The following is a 14,541-nucleotide window of genomic DNA, read 5'->3' as shown; positions in this document are numbered from 1 at the left end:
CTTATTGAAAGATACCTGTAAAAACTAGATGAAAAAATGTTGAAAGTTTGAAAGCAATGTGTGAGCCTAAGGCCTTTGTCTCTTCTGGCAAAGCATGAATGAATACTGGCAGTGAAGGCAATTATGCTTCTGTGTTATGAAAATATCTCACAAAGGCATTTTGAAACTTAGATGGCATTAGAAAAGGTTTTAACATTTGGATCAGTCAAGGTGGTTTATTATTAGTTCATTGCTTTTTAGATAAATTCTAGATTGTGGATGACACTTTCTTATAAGAAAAGTGAAATCGTAATAATTCATCAGATTCTGTAGGAAATTTCTAAAGCAGAAAACACCATCACCATCACAACAGAATTATTATTTTTGTTTGTTATTCAATTCTTCTTGACTTGTTATAGCTCTAAGCTCTAACAAAGGCTTAATGTGAACTATGCCATTTCCAGGTAAAAAAAATCAGCATGAGCTTGTGCTGTTCTTTGCACATGCTGAGTACTGCTCTCTCCTACCTGTTTGAATTTTTTTTAAGTAGATGAACATCATTCAGACTCATAGTGACCTCCAACTTTCATGAATTCCCCTCAGATTTTTAGTTGATTAAAGATGGAATAGCTTTTTGTAACAGCGCTTTAAGTCTATGAGCCTGTAAGTTCAGAGGTGCATAAATGTGAGACTTGACTTGCCATTGCCCTGAGACTTGTGGCATTTCAAAATCCCACCCTTAGGTGTCAAATCTGACATCAGAAGAAGCCTGGTTCTGAAAACTGCAAATCTGGATCCTTGTTTATATACCTTAAATAAACTGGGCTTGAAAATTGTTAACTATTTCAGGAGCACTGAGGAATTCAAAACCAGCATTACTTTTATTTATGTGCTGGGGAATGGGTTGTAGGTATCTAACTTTGTGACTTCTGAGAAAAAAATAAAAACCAGGCTATACATTTTTAAGGCTTCTTAAAACAATCAAGAATACTTGATGTTTTTGAATATCTAATTTGTAATCAAGAGCCTCCTGAGTCAGTGGTTAGCATAAGGATTATGAAATGCTCTTCTCTTTATGTGATAGGCATAGATCAAAATAAGATGTCTTTCAGTGTTTAAGGATTTTAATGTTTTTAATGTGAAATACTTTGTAGGTAAGAATTTCAGTTGAAAAAATTCCACTGAAGCTTTTGCTTTTGAGCTTTAAAAGCCAACAGTCAACATTCATTCAATGTTTGGGTTTTATTCCTCTCCTCAATCTTGCAAATAAAAGTTTCACAATCTGACCATCTCAATGTGAGGTCCTAAATTGCCATTTTGAGCCACAGCAGTGGTATTTGCAAAAATATCCCCTTTTTTCCCTGCAATGGTGGCATGCACATATTTTTCCACACTGGCTAGCTCCCCATACAAACTGGTATTTAAAACTTATACAGCTTTCCAGTCCACACAGCAATGTTGCTAGTGCTGGTGTGAATTCTTGCAGTATTTGTACTTGCTTGTAGAACAGCTTTGTTTTAAGCAAAGTAGAAAGCCAATTGCTGTTACTTATTTATACATTTGCTTTTATGTTTTAAAATAAGTTTATAGAAATGCCAGGCTAAAGCCAGTACTAAGACCTTGGAATAAGCCAGTCATGATTTATGTATACATACAGCTATGTAAATGATAAAATTTCTTTTAGTCTGTCTTCCCTTAAAAGCATTTCTCCCTGACAGGACTTGCACTACAGCCAATACAGCCCTCAACACCCTGGGAGGGGAGTGGTGAAAAATTCTAATTTTATTCTACTTTTCCTGGTTGCATTTCCAAAATCAAGCAGTTTCCTAGATAGTCTCTAGAACAGCCCACTTTTCCTGATGTGAATCCTCCACATGCTGTGGGTGTTTCTGTTGCTGGTCCTGGTGGCACTCAGGTGACCAGCAAGTCCTGCCCTGACTGCTGTCGGGTCTCTGCCTTTGCATTGTTCTTGAAATATCTCTTCAAGAAATTTTCAGTGGGAAGAGGCAAGGATAGGTCCTCAGTATTTATCTCTGTTATTTGCCAGGCAACTCTATTGTCAGTTAGAATAAATAAACTCTTCTGAAGACAAGTGGGCTTTTTTTGGTAGTTTTTTTTTTTTTTTTCCCTGTGATGGTAACAGGTAAGAGATGTCCCTGTCTTTATCTGGGCCCATGACTTTATCCGTCTTATTTTCTCCCCGATCCTGCTGAAATGGGGGAGACAGAGAGTGGCTGGCTGGGCAGCTGGCAGCCAGCCTAGGTCAACCCACCACATAATTTAGTTGCTACAATTGACAGTCAAGTTTTATCTTCTATAAAAATGGAGTGCTGTAGAAAGAATAATATATACTCCACATTTTTGTGCCCTGGTGGCTTACCTGAGAAGGAAATTCTTTTGAATTTTAGTTAATAAATATGAGTTTATTTTTACACAGAATTCCTTTCACACTTTTGAAAGTGCAGCAGAGTACTGTAAGTACAAAAGTTTTAGTTTTCTTTTAGTAAAGTGTAAGTACTCTTCTTCAGATAGTTAAAGAAGAAGTTAAATTGGTTAAAAAATGGAAAAGTGTTTATAGAAAAACCACAGAATACTGAGAAAGCCTTTATAATTGTTGATTTTTGTCTTTAAATCGCATACAAGTTTATTGTGTCATCTCTTTTATAGAGTAGTGCCTGATTATTCCTGAGCTGAGAGTGTGCAGGATTTCAAAAGTTTGTGAAATGTGCTTTTTACTCTCATTTAAGCAGTTCACCCTATTAAGGAAGCAAAGGTTTACCTCAAGAATATTCTAAAAGGGATAAGATCATATTAGTAGGGGGGAAAAAAACCTTCTACTGTTGTGTGAAAGGCTTCATTTTCATTTTCCAGGACCTCACCAAGAGCTGGGATTTTTTTCTCTTTTCAATCTTTTTCCTTCAAGCTTAGGAAAAAACCTTGTACCTTAGCCAAAATATTTAAACACCACTAATTTCAAAACATTAATCTGTGATCCTTTTGTAGTTCCTGTGTGGCGCTGGGAAGGGGTGCAAACAAACAAACAAACAAACAAACAGTGGTTTCCATTTGTCACCCTGAGCTGTGACTCTGCCCCTCCCTCCCTCCCGCGTTTGTCTCGCCACTGAGTCACTGAACTTACAGTATTGTGTAACTTTCATTTCTGTGGAGGCTTGTTACATTAGAAAAATTGTTCCAAAGAAAGCAACAATTATGACATAAGCACATCTGGCTCTTGCAAATTATTCTTTATTAAGCTTTCATTTAATTACATGTGCTGAAAGGTCTGCTTTTGATTACTGTAATTTTTTTTATTTGTCCATCTGAATGATAGTAATGTTGGAAATTACATACAAACCACCTGGCTTTTTTCTCACTAATAAGGCAAAGTTTATGTAGATCTATGTGTAGAAGAGGGATTAGAGTCTTCCCTCTTCAGGGCAGAAGAATTATTCATGATGCTAATTCAAGGTGAGGGTTTAAGTTTGGTCACTGGAAAGAAATGGCACCAAATTGGTTTTGTTCAGTAAACACTTTTTATTGGTTGGGATGGTTTATTTTAATATAAAATCTATGTTTCAGTTAAACTTTTTGAAAAGTTCCACTGGAGTTTTTTTGGACTTTCATCACTATTTACAGGAACTTTTAAGGCCTAGGTTCATTATTAGTACTTATAGAACATATATCATTGTACAGAGAGATGAAGACGAGCCTTGTTGGCTATTTTAACTTTACCTTTTGGTAGGAAATCATTCTTGTGGCAGTAAAGTTTCTGGAATAGTGGTTAATTTCTTGCTAAGAACATAAAGACCTGGATCATTATTATTTCTGACAGGGGCTTATACCTCCTTTTCATAAATAGCCTTATAATTTTACCGATTTTGTTTTTAATATTCAGGCACAGTGTAATTTTTTTGCTCAACACCATGACTATCATTAGCAAGAAGGAATAAAAAATCAAGAAAAATCAGCAAAAGTCAAATGAAGAAAAAATTGGTGTTTGGGAGTTTTCCAGACTTTGTTTTTTCTCTTTTTGCAAATAGCAGAAAGGGAAGCCACAAACAAGAGCTGAAAAAATTCCTTGAAGAGAAGAAACACCAGTGGAAAAATTAAAAAAAAGAAAAAAACAAAAACAAAAAAGTGCATTTACAGCTTCTTTCTTTAGGAATATTGCAGGAATATATGTATATCTTCTTGTCTTCCAGCAACTGTATGCAGCTCAGCTGGCAAGCATGCAAGTTTCTCCTGGAGCCAAAATGCCATCTACTCCACAGCCACCAAATACAACAGGGGCACTTTCACCCACTGGGATGAAAAATGAGAAGAGAGGGACCAGCCCGGTAACTCAAGTTAAGGTATTTTTCAGTAAAGAAAAAAGCTGGTGTTTGAGAAGGACAGTAAAAGCAAATGATCTCTGTAATTGTTTTACAGTTGGAAGTTGAACCACGGTACAGTTCTTCAATATTCAAATAAAAAGTTCCATTTTAGTGCTGTATTATCAGTAGAGAGAAGGGAAGAGAAAAAATTCACTTGTTTCCAAAAATACCAGGCGTCCCTCTTCCTACCAGAGGCAGCACAACAGATTCATCAGTAAAATGTGATGTTTTCAAGTTTCAGTTTGTAATCTGGTAACACGCATAAATGGCATCCATTTCACGAATTGTTTCACATTGAACTCTTGAGTATCTTAAAATGTGGTGCTGGCTTATATTGTTAGGGTAAGAGAAAGACTGTAGATCTTCTAATTATTTTACAAATCTCTAGCTGTACTTAATTCTACAATTTTGGAAAAGCCTCCTATAAAAATAATATGTAAGTCAGGGCTCTGGGGAAAACATTGTGTCTCTGCAGATTGATTTGACTTTTGCTGATTTCACGCAGCTGCTGACAACCGCGCTGCTCCTCGCCGGTTTTGCTCCACTGCCGAGTGCTTGTGCCTGCTTATTCTCACTAGCTTGGAACCAGGCAGCTACAACATGGCATTTGCCAGGAGCCTGGAATGAGTGCTGTGCTCCCCCTGAAACCCATGGAGCAGCCTTTGGGTGCGACTGCCTGGCTTCTCCTGCTGTGCTCTCCCGGGGTGGTTGGGGATTTCATGAGAATGAAAAGCATGCTCAAGGACCAGTTTACTGCAAACTGTAAAAAAAAAAACAAAACACAACATTCAGATGTTTTACCCATTTGAATGATAGAGGAATAAATGCTGAACAATTAAAATAAATCTAAAAGTGGCATCTAGTGCCTTTGTGGGGTGAGAGGGAGGATGTGTTAGGGGTTTTTTTTGCTGGCTGCTGACACCTTACAGGAAAACAATCCTTAGCTTCAAACCAGCCTGAGAAGATTTTACTCACTTGAGGTGGTGGTTTCTTTTTTTTTTTTTCCCCCATTTTTTGACACGAGAGTAAAATATAATTTGTTTTTTCATTATCATCAATCATCGCGGTAAAGTGCGGGTGAGTAGATATTTCTGCCTGGGCTGATAAATTTCAATGACACTTTTTTTGCTAGGCTGAGAGTACTAATAAATAAAAACTATTCCATTATGGCCAGATCTAACATTTATTTAGCAAAGCGTTCACTTTACTTAGCAGTGGATGTGTATTAGTCTAATATTTTACCTCTTGTAATCCAACGCCAGGTTTGGGAGCAGTCAGGGAAATTTACCGCGCGTGCAGAGTTTGCTACGGTCAATACAGAAGCCACCAAAAGCAAAGCCCAACTGTTCCAGCAAAGTTGCCATAGTATAGTGATACCTAACACCAGTGATTTATGGCATTGAGAATATACTACTGACTGCTTTAATGTGAAAAAGTACTTCTGGCAGTGAGCGAGCCAAATGGACCTACACCAAACCAAACCTTTACTGTATGAGTAAAATTTTCCCTGGTTAAATTCAAGCACATATCTTCTTGAACCAAGGCCAGTGCTGTTCCAGGTTTGTGGCCAGCTGAGTCCTATTACAGAATTGACCACATGCAAATTATTGGGGGTTTCCCTATATAATGTAACTTGAATGGACTTAAGTATATGTTAATAAAATTGAAGTATTTTTATGATTATTTTTATTAAGCACACTACTGCATTCAGAATATTAAAGATGAACTACAAGTGCTTTGTGTGGACGAATACCAGTAGCTAATGAAGAAATTATTAGTGTGAAAGCAGTACCTATATTCAGTCTCTGCAGATTGTTACATTTGTTAGCTGTGACAGTTTTGATGGTCATGCATTGCTTAACAAACCCTCTATATTTTCCCTGGTTTTAAGCAGCTTGTATAAACTACTTGCATTATTTATAGAATTAATGCAATTCTTTTATGGTAGTCAGATCTTTCAAAAAGTAATGGTAGGTTTTCGTTAATTCAGTGACCAGAATGTTTTCCAGTTTTTTTGGTTGCCTTGCAGAAATGACAGTGCTGTTTAGATAATACAAACAAACAAGTTCTGGCAGTGTTTAGAGTTCTTTCATTATCGTATCAGTACTAGATGGAAAAGTATTTAAAAACTGATCACTGTAGCATAGATTCATATGTGCACATGTTCACAGTACCGAGCCTTGCAAGCTTCATGGTCTGAATGGGGCTCTGCACTCTTGGAAAAGTTTATGGAAGCCACTTTGTATCTGTGCAAAGAAAGGGATCGCATGTAAGTGTGGCCACAAAGCACCAAAATTGACTCCGTCCCTGGTACCTTTGAGCTTCTGCTTTCACCTAGACCCTGAAAGGCTGTGGATGTTTGTGCACAGTCTGGGGCCAGGAAGAATTGAGGTGCCATGCAGTTTTATGGGAAAAGTTTAAAGCTGGTGATGGGATGGCATTATAAAAACCTGTTTATTATGTTCTCTTGTTTAATCCATTGTGTGTGACCACATGTACTTGGCTTGACAGTAAGGAGAATGGAGCAGATGAGATAATGTGATGTATTATTGTATTTTGACATAATTCTAAGCTTCCAAGTGATCAGTGCAGTGTTTTAAAATGTGAACAATCTCTTACATCCAGTGTAATTCTGCTCTGGGCATATTTTAAATGAGAGATCTGTCTTATGGGCTCTTTAATGACAGAAAATCACTGTTCCACAGTTTTCTAAGTGCTTTGTCTTGCTTAATGTATTAAGTAAAGGAACAAGCTGAAAGAATGGGATGAAGGTTGCACTGCAAATGTTTGTACTTATCAAAGAAATTAATTGCTTGAATAAGTCTTCTTCAAAGAGTTGAAGTATTTTTAGATGGACTTATTCTACAGCACAGAAAAAAGACATATGTCAGAGAGAGTTCCTTCCACAGTTGCAAATGAAAACTATCAAATCTTATAAAGGTGCTGATACTAGATTTACACACCCTTAAAAAACATTCTTTGTGTTAATGCAAATAAAATATACAGGTAAAATAAAGGTTAAATTCAGCAGAAGTAAGTACAGAATATGGGAATAATACAGAAGTATTGAACAAGGAATGCAGTTATGTGGAAAATAGTTTTGACAATTGAATAACAAAATATCGTAAAGTTAGCAAAATTAAACGGTAGAAAATAAAATATATATTTTAAATGCATGTGGTATGTAGTCACTACCCTAATAAGTAAAGGAATTTGAATTCAGTGAAATCCTTATCTCCTGTTATGAGGGACCAGCATAGATTATTTCACTGAACAAAACATGTACTCTGAATTAGATGCATGGAATGTATAAGCTAGCAGCAGCTCTAAATGTGGGCCAAAGAGCTGTCAGGGCTTCCAAATGATTCTTTCATAGTAGTACTTCTGATTCCTTAGTTTCTAATACATTTAAAAATAAGCTACATAACTTATTTTTATAGTGCCAGGAACTTTTCAAATAGAACCAGTGCAAAAGCATTACTGAGCTGCTGGAAATTTTAAATAATTCTTTGTAAATGCCCTAGGTTAATTTAGATCTCTGAAAACACATTAGGAAATTAAGCTGTAATGTGAGCTAATTCAAATTTTAATTTGGCAAAAAGAATGATCCAGTCACATAGTTAATGTAAATAAGAAGCATAACACAGAGAAATTAATGAGGTTTCCTTTCGTTGAATCTTAAAGGAGGCAGATAATTAGCTTCTTTTGTTATTATTGCTGTGGAATGTGGCATTGTCTTCGAGGTGTAAAGTAACTGCTGCTTGCCAATTTGTCTTTTCCTAATAGTTATTTGCATTCAACTCTTGCAGGATGAAGCAGCTCAGCCACTGAATCTCTCAGCCCGACCCAAAACAGCTGAACCTGTCAAATCCCCAACATCTCCAACGCAGAATCTCTTCCCAGCCAGCAAAAGCAGCCCAGTGACAGTGACGAGCAAGAGTGGCATCCCCAGCCCGCTCAGTGGGTCCCTGGGAAGAGGATCCTCTTTAGGTAACTAATCTGTCCTGGGAAAAGGAGAAAATAGAAAAAAGTTTTCTGCATGAAAGTCCAGCCTGAGCACACTTAGTTCTGGATTAGGTAGATAGTTAGGTGCACGTTTCTGTTTAAAATTGAAAAAAAAAAAAGTCGTAGTGAAGCTTTTCAAAGAATGATTGATTGCCAAAGTTTTATAAGAGTGTCCAAAGAGATGTATCAGTGTGTGACAAACACAGGAAAGAAATACATAATGTAGGAAATGCATGCAAATACACACAGATAAGTAAATAAAGATAGATATATAAAACCCTTAAAATCAGTTTGGGTGAATATCACTCCTAAAGGCATCTACTGGGTGTATACACACAAAGTTAACTTTTAAATTTTGAATTTTGGATCAAGAAAATACTAAACTGTCTTTGCACACACATGCAGCCTAACCAGATACTAGATAGATTTTATTTTTTTTTAAGTAGAGAATGAAAGGCATTAGTCCAGACAGTTTATGCTATTATTTGATGATGCTTTTGTTATTTGATCATATTTTTCTCATTTGTTCACCCGTCTGTCAGGATTTCCTTGATTCATATGGTTGCAAGTAGGGAATTTTTGACCTGTGTTCAAGATTCTTTAAGCTTGTTAAGTGATGAAATGAAATTGGTCTGAAACTATGTATGAAGACTACTTTAACCAGTCAAGAAACAGAATCAAGAGCTGCAAAATGTAGATGATCAGCCCTAAAGTTCAAATAGTAAATTTTAACAGTGACTAAATACTTACTACAGACCACTTATTCACAATCTGTAGCTCAAGTGTACTTGTAAAATATATAGAAACACTTGTGAATAATGAATAGATATGTTAAATACATATATTAAATATATAAAAATTATGGGGTTTTTTCCATTCCCAAACACTTGGGAACATCATGATCTCTGAAAGATATTTTCTGCAACTATCTAGATACTTACCTGTCAATTTATTTGCAACTATCACTGCATTATCTTACATTAGAATGTGAAATATCAATCTGAAGTCATAGACCATTCAAAAGAAGGGAGCACAGAAGACAAATAGTGCCTAAGGTATAAATATTTTAAGGTATAAATATTTTTCATGTAAAGTCATAAAAAAATTTTGACTCAATCCTTAAGTATAAAAAAAGACAGGAAGACATTACCAAAAATCAGCAAGCCATGTAGGAGCTTTTGCTGTGTGTACATGATTATGAATCTAAATCTCTTTAAAAATCATGCAAATATGGTTCCCAAATTCTTTAGGGTCCAGAATGGAACTTAGTGGTTGAAATGGGTCAGAACATTGCAAATTTTCCTCAGCAGAAACATTACTTTTATTTTGGAGGGAGCTATTTCATTCAGATAGAAAACATCACCAGTCCCATCACTTGTTGGGATAGGATGAAAACATCACAGTCTGCATCCCTTCTTACTTAGGCCATGGTATTAAATTAAGCATTTGGTTCCCAGGATAAAATGTGAGAAACCCTTAATAATTTTTAATTTAACATAATTCAGGGTCCTTAGAGATTGAATTTGCTGTATTGTACTCACCTGAGCTTCAGGGAAATGAAAAGAATATAAAAGTGATCTTTGAAGGTTAATTCCAAATCTAGTCTGTTTAGGGTTTTTGGTTGTTGTTTTGTTTTGGATTTTGGTTTTGTTGGATTTTTATTTCCTTTTTTTTATTTTATTTTTTTAGTAGTAGACTGTCAATAAGTACACAAATCTGGCAAATTCAGAGCTTTTATAGAAGACATTTGCTGGCCAGGCAGATGCACAGGTCACACACAAACTGGGATTGCTCAAAATTCCCAGGCTAGAATATATATGCACCATCTATCCATGTGTAGTATAGAGAATACTTCCATGTAGGAGCAGGTAAAAAGAAACAGCCACAAAATAATTGCTGTCTTTTTCTCTCAAAACTAAAACTGTCTGGGACATTCATCTTCATGAATGCATTGTGAGATGTAACAGGAATGCTTGGCTGAGTTTGATGCTTGTTTGAAAGTTTCTTCATGTTCACAGCAATAGAAAGAAAACTGGTTTTTTCTCTACTGATTTAGAGATTTATACTCATGTTATGGTGATAATGATCTTTGTCCCCAAAAGTAAATGTTAGTGCCCTTTCTGAAATGGAAATGCAAATGTCTAGAGTGATGGTTCTCTCTATAAAGAAATTCTAAGAACTGACATGGAGTTTCATGGACTTGTAAATGAGATTTTTTCCTTTTTTCATTTCATTAATTATTTTAACACCTCAAAAGTTTTCCAGTTTAAGCTTCAGAATACTGTTGTCTTAAACACATATTTAAATTTGAGTCTATGAGTATGCTCAGATAGCTCTAGACCAGGCTATTCCAAGACCTCAGTGTTTGTATTTCTAACAGCCAAAGAAGTGCGTGAGTTTATCAATCACTTCAGTAGCGTAATTCAGCCTTCAAACATACAACAATTGCCACTCCTCCTGCAGATGTTGGTTGGGTGCAGCTCTAAGAGTGTGAGAGCAGAGTTCTTACCCTGGATTCCAGTTTGGATAATTACCTAAATAAAATGTGTTCTCTCTTTATAGATATCCTTTCCAGTCTTAATTCACCTGCCCTATTTGGGGACCAGGACACAGTAATGAAAGCCATTCAGGAGGCTCGAAAAATGAGAGAGCAAATCCAAAGGGAACAGCAGCAGCAACAGCAGCCTCATGGTGTGGATGGAAAATTGCCCTCCATGAATAACATGGGTCTAAACAACTGCAGGAATGAAAAGGTAATGTCTCCCACTCCCACACAGTCTGTCACTCACTCTTCCCTTCCCTGCAAAATAGCTTCTTGTTTTTGTATGAAAATTCTTTTTAGAGCTTTTAGCCCTCTCTGATTTCATGTTAAACACATCTTTGTCACTTCTCAGTGCAGTGCTGCAAACTTCTCTAGGTGTGCATGGCAGCATTCACACCCACAGTCCTGTGAACACACAGGAGGAAGCTGTAAGCACATTGAAACGTGGAAAAGGGCTTGGTTGGAACTTCCAGTGTTTGTGGTCACCAGAGGTTGAACTGTGCTTTTGAGAATGGCTGGATTAAAAAATATGGCTAAAAGGCCAGTTCTGTGCTAGCGTGGTGGAGTATTATAATGCCAGTGAGTGAATTGAGGGAGCTTGAATCTGTGGTTCAGGTGCAACAAAGTACTTAGGCTCAAAACAGCTGCTTTTGGCTCTCAGTTGCAGTGGGAAATTAGAGATTAAACATTCTCTGCTGAATCTTCAGTGTTGAATCTCTGAAATGAGGTGGCACACTAGAGTAAAAGGATAAATGAGAGGAAGTGTTGGTACAATGGGACCAGCACTGGGCTGAGCAGGACATGACCCAGCTTACAGAATAGCAACCTGGGAGCTTGTAGGAAAGGTAAGGAACAGTTTCTATCACCAGTCAGAGGACAAAGAAGACTCTTGGAAAATCCCCTGAACCTGTGTTGTCCCATTCTAGGCCTTTTTGAGGTCTTCAGGATGTGCTCCAGCAGCAGGTCTCTGGTAGCTGGCTGAGGTAAAGGCAGCCCTTTGGGTGGAGAATGCTTCTCTGTGAGCTTCCCTAAAGGTTCCACAGGCTGCAAAAAATGCAGCACACAAGTTGTTTTTCACCTCTGACACAAATCAGTTAGAGACCTGACGGCAATACTTATTCCCGTCATCTAGAAAGGGAAAAGCATTATCCCAGTAGTCACTAAAGCTTTGGCAAATAGAACAGTTATGATGAAATTTAGTAATTAATGGAAAGAAAACTGACATATTAATTAGCCCATACAGCAACCAGTGTTTCAGACTCTTTGTTAAAACCCTCCAGAACAGCAGGTAGTTCCAATGCCTGTAAATGTTCTGTGATTCTCTATATCAGAAGGCAGGGTAGGTTCTTTGTTTCTTGGGTGAGGGAGGGAAGACTATGTTGTAGCCCAAAGACTAACAGGAGTTTTGAGTCCAGGTTGAGTATAAGACTCAGCAGAATATTAACTGTAACTTAAATGATGAATTTGATAATATTCTGATCTTTTCTCAGCCCACAAAGGAATACTTGGGTGAGTGTTTTGTAGCAAGGCACAGAAAGACATAGAAATGGCACAAACAGACCCATTAAAAGTTGATACACACCTTTTAATTGCATTTTATATTTTTGCTTGATAGTTTCTTTAGAGCACTCATATTAAGTAGTGGCTATTAAAAAAGATTGGTTAAAATGTTACCACACAGAATAAACAATGCTTTTCTGAGTCAGACTCAGTGTCTAATAAATATATATGTCTGCTAGTATTAGTTTGAAACTCATAATTGGAAACTCCATTTAATACAAGTTGATATTAAAAATATAGAAATTAATAACTGATCAAGCAGGCTATATTCAAACACTCTAATTGTAAAGTCAGTGTTTGCCTTAAGTAATCAAGAGGCAGGATACTAAAACCCAGGTTATAAAAATAAAAAAAATGTCACATACATGAATCAGTATTAAGAGTTTATAAAATTATGCTTATTTTAAAATTTATTTTATGAGTTTCAGTGGCTTGACATTTAAAAAATATCTAATATGCTATAAGGGCTATTAAAAGAATTCTTAACATTTGATTTCACTTTGAAAAATAAGTATAAAAATGGCATTCACTTACTTATTGAGTCTGTCCCCTGTGTATTTTCAGTATCATATTTATGTCTTGTATTCGATATAACAAGTTCCTATTTCATCTTTCACCCTTTAAAGCAGAGTCAGTAAATATTTCTGTGAATAATCTGAAATTTCTATTTTGTGCCAGTTTTACTAGCAATACACAGACTGATGCACAGCTTCTGGATTGAGGTTATACACCAGGCAATCTGAGCAAAAAAAAAAAAAAATTATTTTCCTTGCAAATATAGCAGAGTGAATCGGAACTCTTTAACAGATACAAACACCATCATTCTCCAATGCCATCTTTTGTGAGGAGACTTTTCAGGGAGGCACTTGCAACTCTCAAGACCTAAGAATAAAACAGCGGCAGGGAAATCTGTTGTTAAATCTCTTAGTGACCCTATGTAATCCTGCTGGGTTTATTTATTGCAGCAGGTACTACAGAGCCATTAAGGCAGGAAAGGCTTGTAGTCTGTGCTCTGGTTTTACCTCTGGTGTGCTGGTCTGTTATCCTCACCCCACAGATGTGAGAAAAGGCAGGGGTTGCAAAAAAATGGGATATAAATCAGTCATTTTCAATGATGATATATCCCCACTCTTATCCTAAAGAAAATAAAAGTATTAATTCAGTCATGAATAGTAAGAAAAATGTATTTATATTTTATAACAAGTATAAAATACATTAAAACCAGAAGCATCCTTTGCACAAATAGAATTCTAGAAGACTCTTCTTTCCACCTTCACCCTCTGCCTTTCAAATTTTACATTATGATATACTTCTTTTACTCTAAAAATGATGGGCAGGATGATCAAAATGGAGGTGGGGGAGCAGGAATGCTAGATCACTTCAATTAGAGAAACATAATTTTGAAATAATTGTATGCCAAGAAAACTGCATGTAGTTTCTGTCATAATCCCAGTGAAGCTTTGATAACAATTGCAATTTTGGATTGGTTTCTTTTGAAGAATCAGAACCCTGTGTTTTCAGGACCAAATTTTCAGAAATTGGCTTCAGGTAATTAGACTTGTAGAAATGAGTAGCTGGAAGCTGGCACCAGAAAAAGATGACAAATTAATTGCCTGCAGCTGGTTTAAAAAAGCTATTGAGTTCTGGTCAGTTGCTGGTCTTTAAGTTCAGATAGTTGGTAATAGTTTGTTGTGCAAATGATTGGACTCATAAAATTATGTACATAACTTCAAAGCCTGGGCTTAGGCCTTTTTGAAAATGTGTCATTCAAATCTCAGAAAGCTTTGTATTTGCTTACAGACACAGAATTGAAAAGTGCTTGTGTTCATATTCTGCTGTTCAAAAAAAAAAAAAAAACAAACTACAAAGACTTTCAAAGTGCTCACAGAGATTCACTCATGAGAAAATGAGAAAGACCAAAACAAAAACATCCAGCACTCTGGGAGAGCCCAACATTGTCATTGGCTATAGTATTAAGCATTAAACTTCTGAGATGATAGCATCCTGTGGAGTTATTTGTATGCTGAGAGGGGTAAGGATGGGCAGGTGAGCACCATGCAGCTGCTCCCTTGCTCCTGTCAG

General features: G+C 36.5%; 1 protein-coding gene across 6 annotated transcripts in view; it reads left to right on the top strand.

Moving 5' to 3' along the window:
* SOX6 (SRY-box transcription factor 6) overlaps positions 1 to 14,541 on the top strand; it is a 257,653-nt gene that overhangs the window by 191,121 nt on the left and 51,991 nt on the right. For all 6 annotated transcript variants that reach the window (XM_059473935.1, XM_059473933.1, XM_059473934.1 and 3 more), the window contains exons 9-11: positions 4,182 to 4,331; positions 8,162 to 8,342; positions 10,920 to 11,110. In XM_059473935.1, the coding sequence (XP_059329918.1) occupies positions 4,182 to 4,331; positions 8,162 to 8,342; positions 10,920 to 11,110 (522 nt within the window). The remainder of the gene's footprint in view (positions 1 to 4,181; positions 4,332 to 8,161; positions 8,343 to 10,919; positions 11,111 to 14,541) is intronic.

This window comes from Ammospiza nelsoni, chromosome 6 (genome assembly GCF_027579445.1).
Source record: "Ammospiza nelsoni isolate bAmmNel1 chromosome 6, bAmmNel1.pri, whole genome shotgun sequence".
Lineage (NCBI taxonomy): Eukaryota > Metazoa > Chordata > Aves > Passeriformes > Passerellidae > Ammospiza > Ammospiza nelsoni.
The sequence above is the reverse complement of the archived record's forward strand: the minus strand, read 5'-3'. Positions and strand labels throughout refer to the sequence as shown.